This window comes from Mobula hypostoma, chromosome 11, assembly GCF_963921235.1.
Source record: "Mobula hypostoma chromosome 11, sMobHyp1.1, whole genome shotgun sequence".
Lineage (NCBI taxonomy): Eukaryota > Metazoa > Chordata > Chondrichthyes > Myliobatiformes > Myliobatidae > Mobula > Mobula hypostoma.
The window spans coordinates 103,096,851-103,123,134 of record NC_086107.1 but is presented as its reverse complement, the minus strand read 5'-3'; the positions used below and the strand labels follow the sequence as shown (position 1 = coordinate 103,123,134).

Below are 26,284 nucleotides of genomic sequence, written 5' to 3'. Positions count from 1 at the left end.
ATGTTTAATCTTTCCTCTCGCTTATTCACTGGTGGTTGGAATCACCTTATTTACCCTCTCAAATGGTTTGCTTTGTGGGCTGGGCTTTCACCCCAACCCTCCGAAGTTAATGGCCTTTATCATCTGTCCTGCCAGGTGCCGCCGGGGAGCGAGCAAGTGCGCAGTGTGTCACCACGCGGTGAAGGGCTTGTTTGTCTGGTGCCAGGGATGCACCCATGGAGGACATCTCCAGCACGTCATGGAGTGGTTCCGACTCCACACCCACTGCCCGACGGGATGCGGACACATCTGCGAATACGTTTAAGCTCTCTCCGGCCACTTTGCGGGAAGCCACAGAGACCCTGGGACAGGGGTGCCCCAAACCGGCCGGAAATCAGGGGCACGGCCCAATGGAACGTGGACGTTTAGAGTGGACATGGACCCAGGAAGGACACCGCCGGAATGGGACTGCACCGTGCTCTTTATAAGGGGTGAGACTGAGCTATTGAAGTGGGGAAGTTTATTGCAATATGGTGGATCTTCAGAGAGAATGCAGAACATGTGACATATTCTGGGCACCAGAGAGCAATGGGTTTTAATCACTGTGGGCTGGGATGAATTAGCCCCACTCACCCACCACACTCTATAACCCGCCCTGCAACCAGTGGATGGACTCCTGCTGGGGATGGAGGTCCAGGACGAAAAGCTCATTTTAAGTAAGATTATGCCATTCCACTCGTGAGTAGTTTTGACATAATCCTGAAGATTTGCACCTCCTCATCCAGGAGAGGCAGACCCACCCTCACTTGGACGCTAGCCGCGGAACACAAATCTCGGAGAAGTTGAAGGAGGAATCTAGAGTGTTTCCTGGACAGTTTTCTACAGTGGGATCATGATGACTGGGTTGTGTGGGTGTATGGGGGGAGGGAGTGAGGGCGGATTGATACAGCAAAATCCTGACTGTCTGCTGATCTTAACCATCAGCCCTTGGACAATCTAACAGGGAGGATGTTGCCTCTGGTGGAGCGATGGCCCTGGATGAGTAGGTGTGTTGACTGGATTCATTTTGCTAATCTTTTGACTGATGTAACAGTTCAGTCTGGGATGAGTGGCAGTAGCAGGAGTTTGTCTGGTTGCTTATGCAAAACCCGGTCCAGAAAATTAAACCTATAACATCCAGTTTGCCACCTGAAGTTAAAAAAGACTCAAATGAATATCTCCTGCAGCCAACAGATCTGCATCAGAGAGAACAACTTCAAGTTTATTGTCTTTCAGCCTGACGTGTATACTGCCAAATGGACTAATGTTCCTCTGGGAACAAGGTGCAAATCACAGTACATATATCACCTACAGTACGGTGCAAAAGCCTTAGAGTTTTTATATGGTTTCAGATGGTATGGCCTTCACAGAGCCCTGATCTCAACATTGTTGAGGCTGTCTGGGATTACCTGGAGAGACAGAAGCAAACGAGACAGCCAAAGTCTGCAGAAGAACTTGGCAAGTTCTCCAAGATGTCTGGAACAACCTACCAGCTCATTTTCTCATAAAACTGTACATCAGTGTACCTACAGAAATTGATGCAGTTTTAAAGGCAATGGTGGTCATACCAAATATTGATTTGATTTAGTTTTTAATCTGTTTACTGCTCTTTATATTAAATGTTTTGATATTTAGAAACTTTTCAGTTCATTATTTTTGAAAGCATCTTTGCTTTACAGAATTTTTTTTACATGTTGCTAAGAGTTTTGCACAGTACTGTGTAGCACGTAAAATAACATTAACACAATAATCGTATTCTGTGCAAACTGGTAAAGTCAGACAGACGGAAGTTCCTTTTGCTAAGGAGAACAAGCCGGAGAATCACCATCAAATGTCAGCGTTAGGCAGCGAACTCTTGTCAATTGCTCTCAGTTACTGAGTAATACAGAGGCAGGGAAACTTGGCTTCTAAACACTTTGTGTGGTGCTGGGGAGAGAGTCCAAGGCATCTGCCTTTCCTTTAAATGGAACCGAGACAATACCTGGGTTTACGTGAAGTGGTTATATGAAGATAGTCCCGTGGACTGACATGGTGTTCACCTCAAGGCCTTGTTTCAATCATTATGACATTTTGCCTTTAAGTTAAGCATTAGTCATTTAAAGCACACTGCCTACCATTAAACACAGCAGCAATTTTGAGTTGCAATGCCATGAGAGGAATTCACAGCCTCCCTGGGCCAGTAGGCAAGGATCACAATGGTGCCAGTTGAAAAGACAATGAAGGTTCCTTCTGGTTTAAGGTGGCAGTACTGAAGATGGGGCCAGCTTACTGGTGGTTCATAAAGCAAAAAAAAATACAATTAAATACTTTATTAATTTAATAACACTTTGTGGTAAATTATCACCGCAAACGAAGAGGTGAGCGAAGGCAAGGCAGACCCGAGGGTCGAGGCGTGTGGGTGCGGAGTCAAGTCGGGGCGTGGCATGTTCGAGGAGAAGTGGTCGGAGCAAGGTCAAGGTGGAGTTTCGGAGCCCATCCACCTAAACCGGGAGCGAGGTTGGATTGCTCTGATCACTGAGCCGATCTGAAAACGTTGAGTATGGGCTGGAACGTGGTGGCAGGGTCTAGGCCAGAGTGCACTGATGTGGTGGAGAGCAGGGGATGACCTGGTGCTTGGACATCGGCCCAGATAGACTGAAAAGGCAGGGTATTAGGACTGGAGGCGAGGGTCAGGCTGATTCTGTGCAACTGCTCCAGGCTCGGTATCTGAGCTTTGTGGCGATTTGCCCTGCTGTGTGATAAATTGAGGCTGAGGCTATGGGCCTACTCTGGTTGCTCTGGGCTTCGGGTCTATGGGCTGAATTTCATTCTGAATGCTGCTACTTGCTTTTATTGTTTGCACGATTTCATTTTTCTGCCCCTGTCTTTGCGCATTGGGTATTAGTCTTTATTCAAATTGGGTTCTTTCGGATTTGTTTGTTTTGTGCCTGCCTGTAAGCAGACGAATCTCAAGGTTGTATAATTTATACATACACTGATAATAAATGAACTCTGAACTTGTGAACGTCATCATCCGGCACAACCAAGCATGTGGCATATCTTTGTTCAGAGAGGATGAAAGATTAAACCCAACTACAAACCAGTCACTTTTATCACAGTGGCAGGAAAAGTTCCAGAAAAAATCAGAAACAAAATTAGTAGTTACTTTGACAAACTTAGATTGACTAGAGAAGGTCAACATCAATGAGACAAATCAAGTCTGATGAATTCAGTAACAGGGTCAATAAGGGGAACACGGTCGATGTAATATATATAGAATTCTTAAAAGTGTTTCATAAAGTGCCACTCTTTAGTTTTGTCATCAAGACTGAAGCCCAATGGTTTAAAGGGGCCGAGGCAGAAAGGGAAGAACATTGGTGAAATAAAAGCAAATGTGGTAGTGAGACCATAAGATATAGAAGCAGAATTAGGCCATTCGGCCCATTGGGTCTTTCACCATTCCATCATCATGGCTGATTTATTAACCCTATCAACGTCTGCTTTAAATATACATAATGACTTGGCCTCTACAGCCACCTGTGGCAACGCATTCCACAGATTCACCACTCTGGTTAAAGAAACTCCTCCTCATCTCTTCTAAATGGACACCCCTCTATTCTAAAGCCGTGCTCTAGTCTAGATAGACTCTCCCACTATAGGAAACATCCTCTCCTCTCCACATCCACTCTAGGTAGACCTTTCAATATTTGATATTTCAATGAGATTTCCTCTCATTCTTCTGAACTCCAGCAAATACAGACCTAGAGCCATCAAACACTTGTCATGTTATCTTTCATTCCAGATCATTCACATGAACAACCTCTGGACTCTCCATTGCCAGCACGTCTTTTCTTAGATAAAGGGCCCAAAATTTCTCACAATACTCCAAACTTGGTCTGACCAATGCCTCATGAAGCCGCAGCATTACACCCCTGCTTTTATATTCTAGTCCTCTTGAAATGAATGCTAACATTACATTTGCCTTTCTTACCACCGACTCAACCTGCGGGTTAAACTTCAGGGAGTCCCGCACGAAGACTACAGAGTCTCCTTGCACCTCTGATTTGTTTTAAATTGTCCCTGGAGTTCCTGTCCTTTGACTGGGCACCTAACTCCCGAACTCTTTTTGCAGGACTTTGTCACTCTTCTTACCCGTGTCATTGGTACTCACGTGGACCACGATTTATGGCTGCTGACTTTCCCACTTAAGAATGCTGTAGACTTGATCTGCGATGGCCCCAACCCTGGCATCTGGGAGGCAACGTACCATCTGGGAATCTTGTTGTTGTCCACATAACCTCCTATCTGTTCCCCTCACCACTGAATCCCTTATCACTATGGTTTGCCTCTTCTTCCCCTTCCCTTCTGAGCCACAGAACAGGGTTCCATGTCTCAAAGTTGCTGGTGAACGCAGCAGGCCAGGCAGCATCTCTAGGAAGAGGTGCAGTCGACGTTTCAGGCCGAGACCCTTCATCCTGACGAAGGGTCTCGGCCTGAAACGTCGACTGCACCTCTTCCTAGAGATGCTGCCTGGCCTGCTGCATTCACCAGCAACTTTGATGTGTGTTGCTTGAATTTCCAGCATCTGCAGAATTCCTGTTGTTAGGGTTCCATGTCTGCTGTGACTTTCCTCTACTAGGTAACGCCCTGATAGTATCCAAAGCAATATACCTGTTATTGATGGTATATTGTTATTCAGTTTTTTGAAAATGATCTGGATGTGAATGCACAAGGTTTGATCAGTAAGTTTGCAGATGTCACGGAATTAGGTGGTGGTGTTGATAGCAAAGAAGGTTATCATAGACTACAGGGAATTCTTGATCAGTTAATGAAGTGAGCTGAGAAGTGGCAAATGAATTTCAATACAGATAAGTGTGAGGTGATCAAACCAACAACGGGGCCTGTACTGTGGATGGTAGGGCACTAAGGGTGGGAGTGTAATGAAACAGAGGGATGGGAAGAGTACAAACACGTAGTTCTTTAAAAGCGGCATCACAGATGGACAGGGTGATGAAAAAGGTGTTTAGCACACTGGTCTTCATTATGCCAGGCATTAAGTATAGGATTTGGGACATTAGGTTGCAGTTGTATAAATCATTGACTGCATTTGGTGTACTAGCTACTGTTTTAGTCACCCTGTTATGAGAAGGATGTGGTTAAACTGGAAAGAGTATAAAAAGGATTTACCAAGATGTTGACAGGAGAGAGGGCCTGAGTTGTAGGGAGAGATTGGAACGTAGGAGCATGAGGTGCAACTTTAGGGAAATGTTTAAAATTGTGAGAGCATGGATAATGTAGGTGGTAACAATCTTTTCCCCAGTGGCAGGGTACAAACTATGGGCACAGATATAGGGTGAGAAGGTAGTCATTTAAAAGGGACCTGAAGGGATTTATTTTTTCACTCAGAGGGTGGTGGGTACGTGGAATGAGCTCCCAGAGGAAGTGGTTGAGGCAGGTACATTTAAGAAGTATTTGCATAGAGAGGCAGGGCTTGGAGGGATATTGGCCAAATGAAGGAAATTACCATTAGCTAGGTGGTCATGTAGTTGGCATTTTATTGGGCCAAAGGGCCTGAATCCCTGCTGTATGACTCTGACAAAATAGCCAAGAGTAATGGGAGGGGAAACAGTTTTGAAATGGCAAATGCATAAGATCTGGAATGTGCTATGGAGGCAGGTTTGTGTGTAGCATTCAAAAGGGAGCTGGGTAAATAACTGAAAGGATGTAATTTTCAGGAGATGGTGGGGAGGTGGATCGGGTTTAATTACTCTTAATTGGAACATTGAGAAGCACACTGCTCAGCAAGCTTAGGAAAGTCTGACGACAGATTTCAGTGAATTTGGAGAGTAGTAGTGAGTGGGGCACCAAGAACAACAACTCAGCTCTGGTGTCTCGGAATCATTACCACGCATCGAGAAGACAACATCTGCCACACTGCACTAGAACATGTCTGGATTTTGTGGATTTAGATTGACAGGTAAGATATCTGTAATACCAGCCATTCTGCAACTGACTGTCTTAAACTGAGGATTACATAAGAAACTTGGAGCAGGAGCAGGCCACTCAGCCTTTTAAGTTCATCCTGCTAGTCAATATATTCATGACTAATCTGCCCTGACTTCATCTCTGATGGAGCCATTAGAGCTTTCACTGTGGATTCTCCAAACCAGTATGATGATCCCATTATCTTTAACTGTACAGGGAAGAACCTAGACTGCTGTAGATCTAGCCTCTCACTGCCGTAGGGTCAGGTAATCATTCCTTAGGTTCACAAACTCCTGTGGGAGATTTCATCAGGAGACCTTTCTACCTCTTAGTTTCACACTCTCCCATCCACCAACATTTCCAATTCCATTTTATTTAATTTATTGACAGATGTTCAAGATTTACTTTCTCTCCCAGACCTCGCCTATGGACCTGGCCAGGAGGTTCAGTTTTAGTTCTTCAAATCTCTGAGGTTGTTAACCAATATCAGGGATGGACAGTAGGGACATTCACTTAGTTCTTCCAGCATCTGCTTGCAATAATATTAACATTCCAGACCAGAGCACAGACAAAGTTCTGGAGAAGTTCTGAATTGTCCTCAACATGGGCAAAGGAATCAATGGGAGGGAACTGAAACCTCACCGAAATAACTTACTAATATTAAACCATATTATTTATGTCTCCTTAATAGTATTTGAAACTGCAAAGGGAAGACCTAATCTGTAAAAGCTTTGAATGATAAATATTTTGACAATTCTATACCCTGGGATGACTCAGTGACACAGCTAACGGAGCTACTGCCTCAGCACCAGATGGGTTCAAACTTAACCTTCAATGCTGAGGGATGATTGGTTAATTCGCTGCTGTGAATTCCCCCAGCATGAAGGTAAATAGGAGAATCTGGGTCAGAGCTGATGGAAATGTGGGAAGAATAGAATGGAATGAGTGTGGCACTGGTGGACATCATGGACTTGATGGGCTGAAGGGTCTGCTTCCATGTTGTATGACTATGATTTCTGGTCAGCTTGCAGCCTTTTGTACCGTAGGGAATGGGTTTCCTACCCAGCACAGCATTAGGGTATAAAAAGTTCTTGAGCTCAGTGGGTTCTCAGTATTTTGACAGATGACTCAACTCAAACCTGAACCATGTAGTCAGCTTGCCAGCACAAGAGCGACAGGCTTGTTCAAACCTCAGCCAGTCCAGCACTGACTCTGGGTATTCCCAGTGGCCAAGCTCCAGGTCTGGTCTGCCAGCCAACAATAAATGGGAGAGTAATAATGACATTAACATTTATTTACAAAGATCCAACCCTGGACACAAGAATATATTTGATTCGCCACCATCCCCCTCGCGTACCACCAAGTATCAAACTCAACCTACCTGCTCAGACTGTGTCATGGAGCAGAGCTTATAGTAATGAGCAGTGTCACAGATATACGAGAGGCGATTGATAAGTTTGTGGCCTAAGGTAGAAGGAGATGAGTTATACAGCTCTCTTTACCTGCCCGTGCAGTTCAACTCTGAGTGATTATGCAGAAAGTTTGAAGTTAATAACTAATTTCCTTTTACTTTAGGCTACAAACTTATCAATCAGCCCTGCTGTAGACCACTTTCTGGAGGTCCGAGACGCTGACTTCTACAAAGAAGGGATCCATATGCTCCATGACCACTGGACTAAGTGTGTAAATGTAGGAGGGGACTATGCTGAAAAATAAATGTGCTAGGTTTTCCAAATTGACTCTTTCTACCTTAGGCCACGAACTTATCAATCACTCCTTGTATAGTGTAGTGAGGGCAGTGTTCAGCACATTGGCCTTAATCAGTCAGGGCCCTGAGTGCAAGAGCTAGCACATTATGTTGCAGTTGTACAAGATGTTGGCAAGGCCAAATCTGGTATAGTTTTGGTACCTTGTTATAGTTGAGCTGCAAAGTGTGCAAAGATTTACGAGGATTGTTGCCAGGACTTGACGGCCCAAGTTACAGAGGTTGGGCAGACTCTGACTTTACAACTTTAAGCATTGGAACCTAAGATGATCTTATAGAGGAATATAAAACCATGAGGGGCATAGGTAGGTTTAATGCACACAGTCTTTTTCCTAGTGAAAGGGAATCAAAAACTAGAGGGCACACTTGGACGGGTACCTAGATAAGAAAGATTTAGAGATATGGGCAAACGGGCATCTTGGTGCCTGATTCTGTGCTGTATTACTTTATAATGCAGCATGTTGATGAGACATCACTGACAAGATTGTTATGAGTTACTTGAAAGGTTTTGCTTTAAAAAAAGTAGAAACAAGTGATAGTGTTTGAGATGATAGGAAGGATGCAAGTCAGAATACCAGAGAAATAATTTGTATTCAGACTATTGACACAGGAACTTCTGTATCCCTGGCCAGGGAACAGCCCGAGTTATTTCTTGGAAGTTGTTGCTCCACAGTAGCCTGGTTTATCTGCTCTAGACTTGGGCCAGACCTTCCCAGTCAGTTAACAGGGATACTACTGAACAAGGCAAGAGCGTTGACTCTTTGATCACAGTTTGGCTTGCTACACACAATAGTAACACAAGCGTTATTTAACAGGCAATAAGGAAGAGCAAGAACAATGAAGTTTTAGTGATCCACAATGTTTTATATACATACCACCTCAGAGCTATTGAAAGTAATAAATGCTCTATACCAAAAATAAACACAAACACTGCAACGTAATAAATCCCTCTTCATGCAAGATGGTAGTGTTAGTAATAGGGAAGTATGTTACAATTGTACAGGGTATTGGTGAGGCCACAACCAGAGAACAGTGCAGAGTTTTCATCACCTTATTTAGGAAAGGATTTACTAATATTGGAGGCCGTCCAAAACAGATTCATGAGGAGTGAGAAGGTTGTCCTATCACAAGCAACTAAAAGAATTAACACTATATTCTAATTAACACTGTAGAAGAAAAGGGTAATTTTTGTTTTGAAATGTAGGTGATCCTGAGAGAGTAGGATTGAACGTATGTCAAGATGCTTCCAAGAGTGAGAGAAACTTAAACAAGAGGACACATTGGTCGGTGATTTAAATCCAACATGCAATGGTGGCCAGTCGATACCCGATAGGGTTGTGGAGGCAGGGTTATTAGAGGTATTCAAAGATATTGTCTGTGTTCTGGTCTTGGGTGTTAGTATTATTGAAAGCACTGTTGTATGTTGGAAGAACCAAGTAACTGGCCCTTCTGTCCATCCCTGATGTTGGTTAGCATCAGAGCCTCAGAGATTTAAGGAACTAAAAATGAACACTCTGGTCAGATCTATCAACATCCGGGAGAAAAAAAGTAGCTGCTTTATCTTGAACGTCTGTCAATTAATGCTGGGTGAAGTGGAAAAGTGTTTGACTAAGAGGTACAAAGGTCCTATAAAAACCTGATGAAATCTCCAAATGGAGTTGGTGACCCTAAGAAATACTGTAATTTGAGGAGTAATTATCAGACATAGAACACTGGCTTGATATTCCTCTGACCCTAACGCAGTGAGAAGCTAGATCTACACCAGTCTAGGTTCTTTCCTAGACTGCATAATTAAAGATAATGAGATCTTCATACTGGTTTGGAGAATCCACAATGAAAGCTTACTAATGACTCCATTAGAGATGAGGTCTGGGCACAATAATGATTATATGAATGGCAGGATGGACTGAAAGGGCCGAGTGGCCTACTCCTGTTCCTGGTTTTTTATGTAATCCTCAGTGTAAGTTAGCCAACTGCAGAATGGCTGGTTAACAAGCGTTTTCATGACATTTGTACATGTTTTTATAGGACCTACCTTTTCTGCAGATTGCAGAGATTAAGCTAGTTTGTTTCACTGACATACTAGTGACCAGTAGAAAGTTATGAGAGGAGACAGGGACATGAGATGTATAAACATTCTGTGGCTGAGGAACAGCAAAGTCCTGGAGTTGCCAACCCCAACCCAGTCAATATAAACTGTTTAGAGTTGTTGGCAGGAATTGCTTCATTTTAATGGGTAGCAAACCTGGAACTCTGTCCATAAAAGTGAGCAAGGCAGTGGTCAACTGAAGACTCAACATTGCATGGCATTTCATTAAGCAAGGATATTTTGGATTCAGAAGTCAGGGATAGAGCTAGGGCAAAGAGAGTTATGATTTTGATGAGGGCACACGGAAGGCTGGTGAAGGGGATGCAGCAGTTGGGAGCTGATCAAGCATATTCCCAAAATCCATACAAAGAACTGCACAAAAGGTTGCCAAGCAGAACGGTGGCTCATTGAATTTAAGACCATGAGACAAAGGAGCAGAAGTAGGCCATTCGGCCCATCGAGTCTGCTCCGCCATTTTATCCTATTTAGTCCCACTGCCCCGCCTTCTCACCATAACCTTTGAGGGCCAATAGCAAAAGTTGGCTTAAAAGCAGAACACAGAGTACAAGTGCCAAGACTGCTGTTGTTTCAAGAAATGACTGGTGTAAGATTAAAATTCAAAACTGCTTAAACTTCCAACTAGATTGCACATTGCCAAACATGACCATGTTATTCCAGCAGCCACTTTTCATATAATTCTCACCAGGCCATTCAGCCCATCAACTCAATGCAATGGATACTTCTTCATCCAGGTCATTTATAAAAATCACAAAGAGTAGGGGTCCCAGAACAGATCCCTGAGGCACACCACTGGTGATTGACCTCCATGCAGAATATGACCCGTCTACAACCACTCTTTGCCTTCTGTGGGCAAGCCAGTTCTGGATCCACAAAGTAATGTCCCCTTGGATCCCATGCCTCTTTACTTTCTCAATAACCTTGCATGGAGTACCTTGTCAAATGCCTTGATGAAATCCATATACAGTACATCTACTGCTCTTCCTTCATCAATGTGTTTAGTCACATCCTCAAAAAATTCAATCAGGTTCGTAAGGCATGACCTGCCTTTCACAAAGCCATGCTGACTATTCCTTATCATATTTTGCCCCTCCAAATGTCCATAAATCCTGACTCTCAGGATCTACTCCATCAACTTACCAACCAGCCACTGAAGTATGTTTACAGCTAAACTATCCTAACAAAGCAATAAATTATACTCATCTTCAAAGCAGGTCCTGACAACCTCTCCTTCAGTTTCAAAGACGAAGCCAAACCAGCCAACATCAAGCAACCGGAGCACACAACTGGCTAGCAAGGTTATTACCACAGCTAGCTGGGTGGGTTAGAAGGGCTCTCCCCATAGACCGCCAATAACTCGGCAGGTCAGTGATGGACTGTTGCTGCCCTTGGTACAAACGTAACATTGGCACATCTAGCAAATGAAGAACACGACTGGCTAGCAAGGTCAATGCCAAGTGTTGCTGGGCAGATATTGATCACAAGAATCCATGGGCAACTCTCCTTGAGCCAAGCTGTTGGTGCATTCCTATTCCTTCCTCGCTGAGCAAAAATACAAGTGCCTTTCCATCAGTACTGCGGGAGTTTTGTTACCAAATAGGCTAAGGCCATCACAAATGCCTCGAGTAGAACTGGCACCTGGTATCTAAAACTGGTAATGAACGAGAACTTGTGACATAGAGACAAATAACTGTTTGCCAGTGTTAGGCTCCTGGACTGCTAGGGTAGGTAAATATTTACCAACTCTCACAGACTACTAAGTGTTATAAAGCAACTTCAGTAGCTATTCCCAATCCTTAATCAGGCCTCATGCTCCTGGAACTGATGGTCCTCAGGTACTGGCAATCATTCACCAGACATAGTTACAGGGTCCAGGCACTGGCAGACATTCACCAAGCTCTTGCAAGTAAAGGTTTCAGCTTTTGGATTTTATTGGGGCATTGTTCTTGCCTTTTTTCCTCAAAAAACCACATTTTACTTGATTTGCGGCACCTTGACAGATCAGATCGAAATGAATCATCACAGAAACGTCACAGATCGAAATAAACCAAATCCGGTTGGTTTGGTTCCACTGGCGAGTTGGGGGTGGGGTGGAGGGGTGACAAAACAAAACTTACAGAAATAAAAAATAAATTATTACCAACAGGCTGACGGAGATTGGGCTCCATTCACCATGCCGAGGTAGGAGACAGTGAACAAATTATTTTTTTTAAAAAATCAAATGGCAAGCGCAGGACAAATGTTGATTGTCGGAAGGGAGCGTGCACACTACTGGGCGTCACAGTGACGGTTATTGAAGGACGAGCAGTGAGTGGGCGAGGCAGCGGGATGACTCCGTTTGTACAATTGTGCTGGACACAGTCCGTTTCCCTCACTGCAGCCGGTCGCCTTATTTTTGTAGTTGCTTCATTCTGTTGAGGGCACTGCCGGCTTGGAACCATTCAATCTGTCCCTCGTTGAAGCTGTGGTTGAGTAGAATCGTATCCTGGCTGCCATCCTTATGCTTAAGGATGCAAGTGAGAGGCTGAAAGAACACAGGGAGAAGGAATAAAAAGGAAATGAGAACCAACGACTGAAAATAAATTCAGAGGAAAAGAATCAAACATCTGATCCATGTACTGGAGCTAATGTACATATTGGTACCCTAAGATCATCGTGCTTCACTCATTTTCCCCTCCCTCCTATATCCTATATCCTCATGAAACACAACAATATCACGACAAGAGATTCTGCAGATGCTGGAAAGCCAGAGTAACACACTCACTAAGTGCTGGGGGAGCTCGGCAGGTCAGGGAGCATTTATGGAGGGGAATAAATAGTTGGGCTGGGACCCTTCATCAGGACTGGAAAGGAAGGGGGAAGAAGCCTGGATAAGGTGGTGGGGGGGTGTGGGGAAGGAGTAAAAGCTGACAGGTAATAGGTGAAGCCAGGTGAGGGGGAAGGTGGGTGGGTGGGTGGAAATGAAGCGAGAAGCTGGGAGGTGACAGGTGGTAAAGGTAAAGGACAGAAGGAGGACCAGAGAGTGGACCATGCTGAAACCTCCATTTTATGCTGATTATTAGGTATGGAAGATTTCATGATAGGGATTGACCATTTAAGCCATGTGGTCCATTTCAGAGGTATAATTAATGATACCCTTTCCCAGGGTTTAAATCCAACCTCTAGATCAGGGGTTACCAACCTTTTTTTTATGCCATGGACCCCTACTATTAATCGAGGGATCCATGGATCCCAAGTGGGGAACCTCTGCAGATCTTGTACCTTCAGGCTATGTTTCTCAATTTATAAGAAATATATGCTGAAATGATTCCCAAGTGAAAACAAAGAGGTGGACTTTTAAGTCTAATATTAATATGCATGGATTAAGTGAAAAATGGGTACTGTACAATCCCTCTTCTGGACCAGGATTTCCTTTGACAGACAGCAGGATATCTGGTAGCCTGTAACACTTATTATTTCTGAACTTAACTGGGAGGACAGCTTGTTTGCCAGTGACAGTGAGAAAGGGGGATCATTGCTCAGGTATCACAACCACCAGTAGTTAGACCTTGTTAGGTAAAAGCTACGTACCAACAAAACCCAAATCAGACAGCGTGTATCCATGGAGACACAAGAGACTGCAGATGCTAGAATCCGGAGCAGCACACGCGATGCTAGAGGAACTGACATTCTCAGTATGTTTGTCAGTCTCTGTGTGTCGTTTTTCATTGATTTTATTGTATTTCTTTGCTTTACTGTGAATGCAAGGAAATTAATCTCAAGGTACAGTACTGGTCAAAAAGTGTGTGTGTGTGTGTGTGTGTGGTGTGTATATGTATATATCTGGAGTGCCTCAGACTTTTGGACTGTACAGTAGTAATTTTATCTATTGCACTATACTGCTGCTATTGCAGCAAAAAAAAAAATCATGACATATGCGAGTGATGATAAACCTGATTCTGATATGGGTCTCTGTTGTGGACTGAGAGTGGAATCTCGGATGGGGAAGGTGGGGCAGGGGGAAGAGGAGAGGCAGCACTGGAGAGACTTTCTGTAATGATCAATTGTTTGGAATCACATTTACCTTGCCTAAGACTTCTGCACAGTACTGTATGTATATAGCAACATATACATATCTTGATAATAAATTTACTTTGAACTTTGAGGTAACATGGAAGGAAATGGACAGTTGATGTTTTGGGTCAAGACCCTTCATCTGGTCTGTAAATCAACAGGACATGTATCCTTGAAATCCAAAAACATTTCTCACCAACTAGGAACTAGCAAGTGAAGAAACTGCTCAGGCTGTACACACAGCAGAGGGAACATTTGAATACGAATTCAGTTCAGTTTTGCCACTGGTGGACTGGTGTGAAAAGAACAACCTAAGCCCGAACGTGGAGAAGACAAAGGAAATCATTGCGGACTTAAGGAAGGTGCAGATGAACTATCCCCCTCTGCGATTACATGGCTCCCCCATACACAGAGTTAAGTGCACCAAGTTCCTGGGAGTTCACATCATGGATGACTTCAACTGGTTCCTTAGCATCTCCTCCCTGAAGAAGGCACAGCAGTGCCTCCAATTCTTAAGAAGATTGAAGCAAGTAAGGCCCCCCCCCCACCCCAAAATCAAAATCTTCAGGAGCACCATTGAGAGCATCCTGACAAGTTGCATCTCTATCTGGTATGGGAGCAGTTGAGCATTGGACCAGAAGCCCCTACAAAGGACTGTGAGAACAGCTAAGAGGATCATAAGGGTCTCCCCACCATCCATCCATAGAGGCATTTATCCGGAGCGCTACATTGACGGTTAGAATGAGAAAGTTTCTTCCCCCAGGCCATTAGGCTTCTGAACCCCTGGACACATCATATTTGAAGTGCCACTGGTTAATCTGTTCTGTATCTTACCATATTTAATATTAATGCACTTTAGTGTGATTCATTTGTAGATGTTATCCTTACCTTCATAAATTATTGTGTATTATGTGTACTACTGTGCTTTAACGGTAAGACTCTTAGCAGTGTGGAGGGTCAGAGAGATCTTAGAGTCCGAGTCCCTAGGACACTCAAAGCTGTTCTGCAGCTTGACTCTGTGGTTTAAGAAGGCATACAGTGCATCAATCATGGGATTGAGTTTAGGAGCCAAGAGGTAATGTTGCAGCTATATAGGACCCTGGTCAGACCCCACTTGGAGTACTGTGCTCAGTTTTGGTCGCCTCACTACAGGAAGGATGTGGAAACTACACAAAGGGTGCAGAGGAAATTTACAAGGATGTTGCCTGGATTGGGGAGCATGCCTTATGAGAATAGGTTGAGTGAACTCAGCCTTTTCTCCTTGGAGCGACGGAGGATGAGAGGTGACCTGATAGAGGTGTATAAGATGATGAGAGGCACTGATCGTGTGAATAATCAGAGGTTTTTTCCCAGGGCTGAAGTGGCTAACACGAGAGGGCACAGTTTTAAGGTGCTTGGAAGTAGGTACAGAGGAGATGTCATGGGTAAGTTTTTTTAAAGCAGAAAATTGTGTGTGTGTGGAATGGGCTGCCAGTGACGGTGGTGGAGGTGGATACAATAGGGTCTTTTAAGAGACTCCTGGATGGGTACATGGAGCTTAGAAAAATCGAGGGCTATGGGTAACCCAAGGTAATTTCTAAGGTAAGGACATGTTCAATACAGCTTTGTGGGCCGAAGGGCCTGTATTGTGTTGCAGGTTTTCAATGTTTCTATGTTTACACCCTGATTCGAAGAAATGTTGTCTCATTTCCCTATACATTATAGATACACATGTACATAGTTAAATGACAATAAGCTTGACTTGACTCCTCACATCTGATCTTGCAGGACAATTATATTAAGGCTTGTGAAAATCACTAGTTGGGAAAACGCTACTGGCAAGGTACTTTCATTTAAGTGGGAACAGCAGAAGCTGGGGAATTGGAACTGGGTTTTTATGAAGAAAAGCACAGAGTCAACACCAAGCAAGAATACCTTTCCAGGTGCAAATTCATTCAGCCCAATGATGGAGACTTTATCATCCGGCTGCACCTTGTCATAATCACTGGGATTGGAGAAGGTCAGAGGCAGCAGACCTTGTTTCTTCAGATTGGTTTCTGCAAAGAAGAAAATCTATTATTATTTCTTTTTTAGTATTTACACAGTTTGTTGTCTTTTGCACAGTGGCTGAAAGCCAAGTTGGTGCTGTCTTTCATTAGATCTATTATGGCTATCATTCTACTATGGATTTATTGAGTATGCCCGCAAGGAGATAAATCTCAGGGATGTATATGGTGATATATACGTACTTTGATAACAATTTTACTTTGAACTTTGATCATTTTTCCTCTACGAAGAATGAAATTCTCTTTGGTGCAACAGCTCGGTAAAAGAGGAGCAAGTTTCAGCTCGTCTCAACCAGCACTTTTCCCTTCACTTACGTATTGTGCGGTAGGCTTGATCTCACACTGCACAGAAACTGACCCTTCAGCCCATCACCTCCATGCTGACCATCAAACACCAATCTACACCTTTATATTGTCTCTTCTCCTCTTGGGCAGAAATTACAAAAGCATGAAAGCATGTACTATCAGGCTCAGACAGATTCTATCCCGGTGTTATAGACTTGAACGCACCTCTTGTACGACAAGATGGATTCTTGACCTCACGGTCTACCTCATTATGATTTTACACTTTATGATTTACATTTTCTTTTTCGGTGCAGTGGTTCTTTGGGGGGGGGGTCCTTGATTTGATTGGGTGATTTACTGAGGCAGCGAGAAATGTAGACAGAGTTCACGAAGGGGAGGATGGTTTTTGTTTTGTGTTGGGCTGTGTCTGCCCTACACGTGACCCCAGGAAAATGCACAGTTGTGGTCACACCTCAGCACATCACAGGAATCAGCCTCTCCTCATGGTCTCCGTTCAATGCCTCAGCAAAGCAGCCAGCATAATCAAAGACCCCACACACCCTGGACATTCTCATTGGACAGAAGCTACAAAACATCAAAGGCATGTATCACCAGGCTCAAGGACAGTTTCTACCCTGTTGTTATACGACTATTGAATGATTCCCTAGTACAATAAGATGGACTCTTGACTTCACTATGACCCTGCACTGCCCTCTCTCTGTAGTTTTTACACTCTATTCTGCATTGCTAATGTTTTACCTTGTTCTACCTCAATACACCATGTAATGATTTGATCTGATGAACAGTATACAAGGCAAGCTTTTCAATATACCTGGTATATATGACAGCAATAAACCAGTAAACACTAATCCCACAAAAAATCCTTTTCATTTCCCCCACATTCGCGTCAACTCCCCGCAGACTCCACTGCTCACATGTAAATTACCACATTTAATAAATAGTAAATTACCACCATGGGCAATTTACAGTGGCCAAATAACCTCCTAACCCGCACATCTGGGACATGGGAGGAAACCACGTGGTCACATGGAGAACATACAGACAGCACCAAAGCCAGGATCAACCAATGGTCTCACTTTAAGGACTCTTTACCTTGTGATTTCATGCTCACGTTATCTATTGCTATTTATTTACATTTGCATTTGCAGTGTTTGTTGTTCATTGGTCCTGTTTACAGTTACTGTTCTATAGATTTGCTAAGTATAACAACAGGAAAAAGAATCTCAGGGTTGTATGTGGTGACATGTATGTACTCTGATAGTAAGTTTTACTTTGAACTTTGAAAGTGGAGGTTGCTAGGTTCTTGGTGAGTCAGGGTGTCAAAGGTTATGGGGGAGAGTGCAGGAGTATGGGGTTGAGAAGGATAATAAATCAGCCATGGTGGAATGGCAGAGCAGACTCGATGGGCTGGATGGCCTAATTCTGCTCGAATGTCTTATGGTCAAACCCAGGTTTCTGGCACCATGCCACAGCAGCTCTACCAGCTGAGCCACTGTGCCATCCTACGCCCTAACTCCATGTAACATTTCTAAGTCCTTCTGATTTGGACTCCACGCTAAAAGAAACAGCTTTTCTTCACCTAGCCTAACAAATCCCATTTGCCCACATTTGGCCCATACTCCTCTGTTTCTGAGGGATATGAGCCAAAGGCAGGCAAATAGGACTAGCCTAGATGGGCATCGTGGCAGGGGTGATGCGGGGCAAATGGCCTGCTCCCTTTGACTAAATCCTTTCATCATCAAGGCTTGTTTGGGTCACCTGATTAACTAAACAATTCAAGTGATTGATAGAATCTGAACGAGCAGCTAGCTGGGATCTCAGCGAAGCGTGATGCAGTCAAAATTGGCAACAAGGGAGTACTAGAAAGAATGGCAGCCACTAAAGTGGATAAATGACCTGACCCACATGGAATGCAACACAAGATAGTGAGAAAAGTAAAAACGAAAATTCCAGAAGCCCCAGCCGTAATCTCCCTAGCATTTCTTGTCACCTTTCATGCGTACCATTTGCATATCTACAGATGACACAAGACACAAGACTTGAAACAGCAAGGAGATGACAGGAGTCACCCATGAGACATGGCCAGGCTGGTGTTAAAGTGAAGAGTTACATTTAGGTAGGAAGAATAAGAGAATACAATATGAATTAGAGGTCATAATTCTAAGAGATCAATGGACATGAACTTCTTCACTCAGAGAGTGGTGTGAATGTGGAATGAGCAGCAATGGAAGCGGTGTTTGCAACACAGATTGCATAAGAACACAGATGGGAGGTGTACCGAGAGCTATGGTCCAGGTGTGGGTCAATAGGATTAGGAAGAATACCAGTTTGGCATGGACCAGAGGGCTTGTTTCTGTGCTGTTCTGTTCTAAACGTGCGTCAAAAGTGCTGGGGACACAGTGGCTGGAGACACTTTCTAAAAAGCACGGTGCACAAGAGCAAGGAAATCCCAATGAGTCAGCGTAATGTAATAGTTCAGCTGCAACTGGAGAATTGCATCCTGGAGACACAGAGACTGGAGACGCCAGGATCTGGAGCAACACACAAATGCTGGAAGAACTTGACTGGAAACGCTGACTGTCCATTTCCCTCCGCAGATGCTGCCTGACCCGCTGAGTTCCTCCAGCTATTCTATCTTGGCCCGGCTGCCACACACTTTAGGAAAGCTGTTATAACGTTAGAATGGGTGAAAGAGATGTACTCAAATTATTGCCATGCTGAGGAGACATTATGGGGATTGGCTGGAGAAAATGGGGTTGTCCTCCTTGGAAAGAAGGGATTCAACACACTTCTGATGTGAAATTAATTAAAATCCTGACGGACACAGTCAGAACAGGTAGAGAAAAGCTGTACCCACGGGTGGAATGGGCAAGAACCAGGAATTACAGAATTAAGTTGCTTGGCGATTTAATCAGAAATGACATGAAGAAAACCTTTTTTTTTCATATATATAGTGATAAATAAACACAGCAAGTAGAATAGCTTGCCAGCAGTAGTAATGTGAGATTGATTCAAATGGAAAATTCTGGAAGGAGCTGGGCAAATATTTGACAGAGGGGAATTTGCAGAGCTATGGGGGAAAAGTCAAGGTAGGTGCTCTTCTACAGAGAACCAGCAGAGATGACAGGCAGAATGGCCTCAGGTGCTGTTCTATTTGGGCAATTCCATAATGTGTAGGCCTACCGTGGTTCCAGCTTTCTTCTCCGCCAGCTCTTTCTAAACTGAGAGGGATTTTGCAATGGTTAGGCTGCACCTATGAAGGGGGACTTCAATCTCCATGACGGACACCTACCGTGGATTCGAGCAAAGCTCTTGACGATGATGGCACGGCCTCCCAGGTGCCGAGGCTCGAGGGCTGCGTGCTCACGGCTGGAACCCTCGCCGTAATTCTCATCACCAATCACCACCCAGTTAATACCTTGTTCCTGGGAGGAAAGGGAAGAACAACTTCATGCTTTGCTCTTTTCCTGGGGAATAAACTAAGCTGGTCACCTCCGAGTGAACACATTTCTTGATGATCCATCACGTAACCGTTATTTGATTAAATCTCCCACTTTACTCCCCTTGGCAACATCCAAATAGTTAGAAAACTATTCCAGAGAACAGAAACATGATTTTTGTGGCATGCTCGCTTGTTTTCTGGTTGTTGGATCAGCGTTGGGAATATAAAGATCAGCTTTATTTGTCACGTTAACATTGAAACACAGTGAAATGCATCATTTTGCATCAACGACCAACACAATTGGAGTATTGTGCAGGGGGCAGTCTATAAATATTGCCCCATTTCTGGTGCCAATATATCATGCCCACAACTTACTAACCCCATCCTAACCATACACATTTGGAATGTGGGAAGAAACGGGGAGCTCCTGGAGGAAATCCACATGGTCACAGGGAGAACAGACAAACTCCTTATAGACAGGGGCAGGAATTGAACCCCATTCGGTGATCACAGGCGCTGTAAAGCAGCTGCCCTAACCGCTATGCTAACTTTCCACCCCATTATAAAATTTTATGATTACAAAAGGCAAAAGTCTTAAATATAAAAACAAAATTCTGAAACTCATCAGCAAAAGGACTTAAAAAGCCAATTTTCTTTTTCAGCAAAGTTCCAGCTTGGCTGGTTGAAGTGGTCAATTTTGAAATGTGCTGAAGATAATACTGACAATTCCAGATCTATCCTGGAGATCCAAAATTAAACGCACCCCAAATTCCATTCCCTTTGCTGCACCATCCACTTGCTTGGAGGCACTTGCTGGGATGAAATGCTGCCCTTTCCCTCGGCTGGATGCCATACGAGCCTAGATGTTCATCAAAGACACGAGGGACCGCAGACATTGGAATCTGGAGCATGAAGCAACGTCCGAAACATCGCCTCTCCTTCTCCCCCACAGGTGCCGAGTTGGATGAAGGGTCTCAACCTAAAATGTCCATTTCCCTCCACAGATGCTGTCTGGTCTGCTGAGTTCCTCCAGCAGTTAGTTTCTTGCCCAGGTTGTACATTGCTGACAGGGAGTTACTGTGGCTGCCCCTGCACTTTGGCTCCCCGATCACATTTCTCTTGGCTCTTTAGGACCCTAGCTCAATGCAAAGTGTCTGATTGTTGCCCACTCTGCACAAAGAAAGCAGCCAAATCCATTCAACCCCTCTAACCCATCAATGACAAAGATTCTCCCACCTTGTAAGCACGTGCTGTGTCAGGCACAGGTCCATATTTGTTGTTGAGGTGGTTTTTAACCTCATTTGCTTTGTTATTCTCGATGTTAATTGCTCCGATTAGCAGGTTATTGGAAATATTATCAAGGTGGCCACGGAACTTCAGCCAAGGCCCAGCAGCAGATATGTGATCAGTGGTACATTTCCCTTTCACCTAAAGCACATGGAAAACAAGAGTTACGATTGGGGGAAAACAAATCGTGCAACAAGTCCAAGATTCAATAGTTAAAAGCCAGAGATACTGAGCAGTAGGTTTCCAATCAGAGGTCAAGGATCCAATTTTCACTATTGAGGGCAAGAATTCTGGGGCAGAAGTATATTTCTTTGATTTCAAAATGTCCCCTTCATTCCCAGATACAGAGAGGCAACTTATTTGGTCTGCTTTTATTGAAAATTTAGAACTGATTGATCATATGCACCAAATAAGCTATTTATTCTCTTCACAGTCTACAGCTCTAATGGCATGTCCTTCTGAAACTTGAACTCAGTTAGCATCGATTGATGGATCTGTGTTTTAAGAATTCAGTTTGGTCCGAAAATTTCATTAGGGAAACTTAAACTGTGCAAGGTCCAGTGACTTCCCTTCCACCAGGAAGGTTCCAGACCAGAGACACAATGACAGGAGAATCATACACAATAAGCAAACTGGTATAAATATATCATAAAACACTTGCATATTTCTACAGATGTACCATGAAGAGCATTCTAACTGGTTGCATCACTGTCTGGTACGGAGGGGCCACAGCACAGGATCGGAAAAAGCTGTACAGAGTTGTAAACTCAGTCAGCTCCATCGTGAGCACTAGGCTTCGTCGTTTCCAGGGCATCTTCAAGGACCGATGCCTCAAAAAGGCAGCGTCAATCATTAAGAGCCCCCACCACCCGGGGCACGCCCTGTTCTCATTGTTACCATCAGGAGGGAGATACAGAAGCCTTAAGACACACTGTCAATGGTTCAGGAACAGCTTCTTCCCCTCTGCCGTCCGATTTCTGAATGGACATTGAACCCATGAACATTACCTCACTACTTATTATTTCTATTTTTTTTACACAGTTTATTTAACTTTTTACAGTAAATACTGTAATTCAGTTTTTTCCCTATATTTATCACATATTGCATTGTACTGCTGCTGCAAAGTTAACAAATTTCACAACATATGCCGGTGATATTAAACTTAATTCTGATAAACAATCTGTGCAGCTGTTAAGACTTACTATACCGTGCACAGTGACCAAAGAGGTCTGAACCAATGTAACTGCCTTCAATAAAAGTTGTGCTGCATAATTTAAGATCAGAGGGCCAAGTCAAGTCAAATCGAATTGAGTTGATTGCTATATGCACCAGCATGATGAGGTACAAGAACAATGAAAAACTTGCTTACAACAGCATCACAGGCACGTAGATTCAAAAAACAGTTTATAAATGATACAAGACAGCAAGGAAAAAATAAGGATGTGCAAAGCAAGACCTTATGGCAGGAAAAAAGGGAGAAAAGTCAATGGTAGTGAAAGAAGTGGACGAGGTGTTCTGTTGCTGAGGGAGGAGGCGTTAGATGTAATCGACACAATGAAGCTTGGTGCAGCCATGCAAAAGTTTTGGTGTATTCGTGGGGGTGGTGTGGGCAGTGACCACAGCCTAGCACCTTTCTCTGTGTAGCAGGGTCTCAAACACATCATGGGTGCTTTGTTTACGGAGGAAACATGAGTAACATTGATACTTTGTTGGAAAATGTGTTGGACTGACGGCACAAAGAATGCGGAGGAGGAGAAGATGGCAGCGCGCGCGGCCTCTCCGGTGATGATATCTGTTATCTGTCAAGTAGGGGACCGTGCACAATTCTGATTTGATGGAGATGGACGTGAGAGTATGGAGGAACATCTGGAAAACTTCTGAAATGCCCGCTTCAGTGCCACTGCTACTGTGTGATAACCGGAATCTCTGGAGCAGAAGGCCCTGAATCCCCAGCTTTGCTTGTTTCAGCAGCCGGGGCTATGTCGAAGGCGCTCGGCAGAGGATGGCGCTCGGGAGGCTGTATCGGAGGGGCTGGTCGGAGGCTTGAACTTTTCAGACGGACGGACTCAAGTGTCAGCTGTGGTCGGCTGCTTCCAAGGCATCTGCAAGTTGACAGTGCCTGGAGGTTTATGGCAGGGAGTTTCTCCCTTTTGCCGCCTGCTATCGGGGACTCGGGAGTCGATCGACTCGGGGACTATGAGACTTTTTTTACCGTGCCTGTGGTTTGTTCTTCATCAAATTATGGTATTGCTTTGCACTGCTGTAACTATATGTTATAATTATGTGGTTCCGTCAGTGTTAGTCTTTGGTTTGTCCTGTTTTCTGTGATATCACTCCGGAGAAACATTGTATCATTTCTTAATGCATGTATGCATTTCTAAGTGACAATAAAAGAGGACTGAGCGTTCTCATAATCTGATCTCAACTATACTCACTGTGTAAGTAAAAACCTGCCCAGCGAGAGGGACAACCAGTATTGGAAAGCTCACATAAAGTGCTGCAGAAGTCTTCTTGACGAGACCAATTAACGCAGCAATAATCGGCCTTTGGATCAGGACGGCCGGTCACAGTCTCCTACAGTAGAGTAGGACTTGCATCACATCCATAACTCACCTTAATCAATATGCGCATGTCCACCAAGTCTTTCTTGTTCCACTGATCAAACGGTGACAACAGCTGTAACCGCTGGCTCTTTGGGCTGACATTTACTTCAATGCCCTTGGAGTCTTTTGGTGGGTGCTGATACGTATCCTGGCCTGGATCAAAGTCCTTCAGGACAGAAATAAGGTATTAATGGTCTTTTATTGGCTCTCCTCCATTATGTCCTATTTAACTTTAGAGAAAATAAGAAATCAGACATTTGATACATCCTTTAAATTTGAGCAAATCTGGCGACCTTTTATCCGATATTTTCATTTAGTTTGATTTATTACTTTTTCAATCTTTTTTTTTCGAAGTTTTAGATTTTATCAGAAAGTCTTTCTTTTTTTTTGGTCATATTCTCAAAATGGACTGCCCAGTCCCTTTTTTTCATATATATATATATATATATATATATATACACATAGTGTAGTGACTTTTTTTTCTCTTCATTTAAAACTCAATGTTTTTCCTTTTCTCTTCATAAACTGATTAAGAGGAGAATTGTTATTTTCATTTTTTATTATATATTTTATACTAGTTTTAACAATATCTATGATTTTGACAATGTCTATCTTAATCTCAGTTTGTATTGTTACTGATATATATGTTTGAGATCATTCTCCTCTTGATTGTATTTAAAAATTTTTAAAAAGGTATTAACAGTGACCTCTCAACATTCTACATCCTCCTCTCTCCCCATCACGCCCCACTAATAATTCCCCTTAAAGAAGCTGGCCATTGGCTGGAATAATGGCACATTAGAGACCAAGTTCAGTGCTGACTTCTGGTACCAGCTGTGTGGAACTTGCATGCTCTTCCTGCAAACAAGTTTCCTCCACACGGTCCAGTTTCTCCCCACATCCCAAAGATGTGCGGGTTGGTAGTTAATTGGCCACTGTAGATTCCCTTGATGTGAAGATGAGGGGTAGAACTTGTAGCAGGCAGGAAGGGGAGGGTGGTGGTAGTTGTTTATTTAATATTTCAGTAATATTTGAGTAATCTTGTAAATATATTGTTTGATTAAGCATTCTTGTCTGTTTCAATAATTCATTACTGTTTAAATACGTGAACTGCACACATGATCATGCTACCATGTGATATATGTGCACCTCGCTTAAAGTAAAACACAAAGTTAGACTCACTTTTCGGACTCCTGTGTCTTCCTTTAAACTAATTGGAAGATACAAAACATAACAGTATTTGATCAGAATGTAGGGAGAATCAAATAATGGGATTAATGTAAATGGGTGGCTGGGGCTGGCAAGGACTTGATGGGCTGAAGAACCTGTTTCCATACTAGGGAGCTGCCACCACTGAAGGTATAACAACCACTCAAACACGTTATAGATGCTTTGCTTAAGGAGGGAACATGGATGGTGTTGATGCTTCTATGACTAATTATAATCCTATCAGGCATGCAGGCACCAGGGAGACACTGGCCTCCACTCCAGTCAGTCAGCCATACCATCTGTGGTTAAATAGCGAGCTTCAGGGAGCTTCGAGGTACATGCTGCTTTCCTCTGCTGCAGAGAGCCATGCTGTGCCCATTCATCAAGAGACTGTGGACAGCAGTGGGAAGTGAGTAGCCAATCAGAGGAGATTTCCTACTCTTTTCTAACTCTGTACTTGTAACCCCGAGTCTCCCTGTTCTACAATACTGTCTGTGCTGTTGTGGGAGAAGGGGTTTGGAAGTCCTCTTGAAGGATTCCCTAAAGGTTAATTGCAGATTGAGTTGGTGGTGAGGACGGCAAATGCAATGTTAGAATTCATTTCGAGAGGACTAGAATATAAAAGCAAGGATGCCATCTTGAGGCTTTATAAGGCACTGGTGAGGTCTCACTTGTTAGGGGTTTTGGGCTCCTTATCTGAGAAAGGATATGCTGTCATTGGAGATGGTTCAAAGGAGGTTCACGAAAATGATTCTGAGATTGAAAGGCTGATCATATAAGGAGCGTTCAATGGCTCTGGGCCTGTACTCACTGGAATTCAGAAGAATGGGGGGCGGGGATCTCACTGAAACATATCGAATGTTGAAAGGCCCTGACAGAATGGATGTGGAGAGGATGTTTCCTACGGTGGGAGAGTCTAAGACCAGAGGGCATAGCCTCAGGATAGAAGGATGCCAATTTAGAATGGAGATGAGGAGGAGTTTCTTTAGCCAGATAGTGGTGAATTTGTGGAATTCGTTGCCACAGGCGACTGTGGAAGCCAAGTCACTGGGTATATTTAAGGCACAGGTTGATATACATAGAACATTGAATAGTACAGCACAGTACAGGCCCTTCAGCCCACATTGTTGTGCCGACCCTCAAACCCTGCCTCTCATATAACTCCCCACCTTAAATTCTTGATTAGTCAGGACATGAAGAGTTACGGTGAGAAGGCAGGAGGTTGGGGCTGAGAGGGAAATGGATCAGACTTGATGAAATGGTGGAGCAGACTCGATGGGCCAAATGGCCTAATTCTGTTCCTATGGTCTTTATGATCTTACTCACTACCTTGCATTTACTGTGCAACTCCTGCACTGGTTAAACTTCCTAAACTGCCTCACTTCTCACTTATCGGAATTAAATTCCATTCATTATTTTTTGTCCACTTCTCCCAGTTGGAAACCCCCAGTATCAGAAATAGTATCCAGAAATGGAAGCACACAA

At 43.7% G+C, this 26,284-nt stretch overlaps 2 protein-coding genes across 6 annotated transcripts in view; one reads left to right on the top strand and one right to left on the bottom strand.

Moving 5' to 3' along the window:
- LOC134354040 (GATOR2 complex protein WDR24-like) overlaps nt 1–4,474 on the top strand; it is a 53,519-nt gene extending 49,045 nt beyond the window's left edge. For all 5 annotated transcript variants that reach the window (XM_063062735.1, XM_063062736.1, XM_063062732.1 and 2 more), the window contains exon 9: nt 136–4,474. In XM_063062735.1, coding sequence (XP_062918805.1) covers nt 136–304 — 169 coding nt within the window. In that variant the 3' untranslated portion in view covers nt 305–4,474. The remainder of the gene's footprint in view (nt 1–135) is intronic.
- A 4,136-nt stretch (nt 4,475–8,610) lies between these two features.
- Nucleotides 8,611–26,284, bottom strand: part of aco2 (aconitase 2, mitochondrial) — an 85,778-nt gene continuing 68,104 nt past the window's right edge. The window contains exons 14-18 of the mRNA XM_063062737.1: nt 23,601–23,756; nt 20,937–21,128; nt 19,551–19,683; nt 15,822–15,943; nt 8,611–12,378 (exon numbers count right to left, since the gene is read on the bottom strand). Of these exons, the coding sequence (XP_062918807.1) occupies nt 12,244–12,378; nt 15,822–15,943; nt 19,551–19,683; nt 20,937–21,128; nt 23,601–23,756 (738 nt within the window). The 3' untranslated portion in view covers nt 8,611–12,243. The remainder of the gene's footprint in view (nt 12,379–15,821; nt 15,944–19,550; nt 19,684–20,936; nt 21,129–23,600; nt 23,757–26,284) is intronic.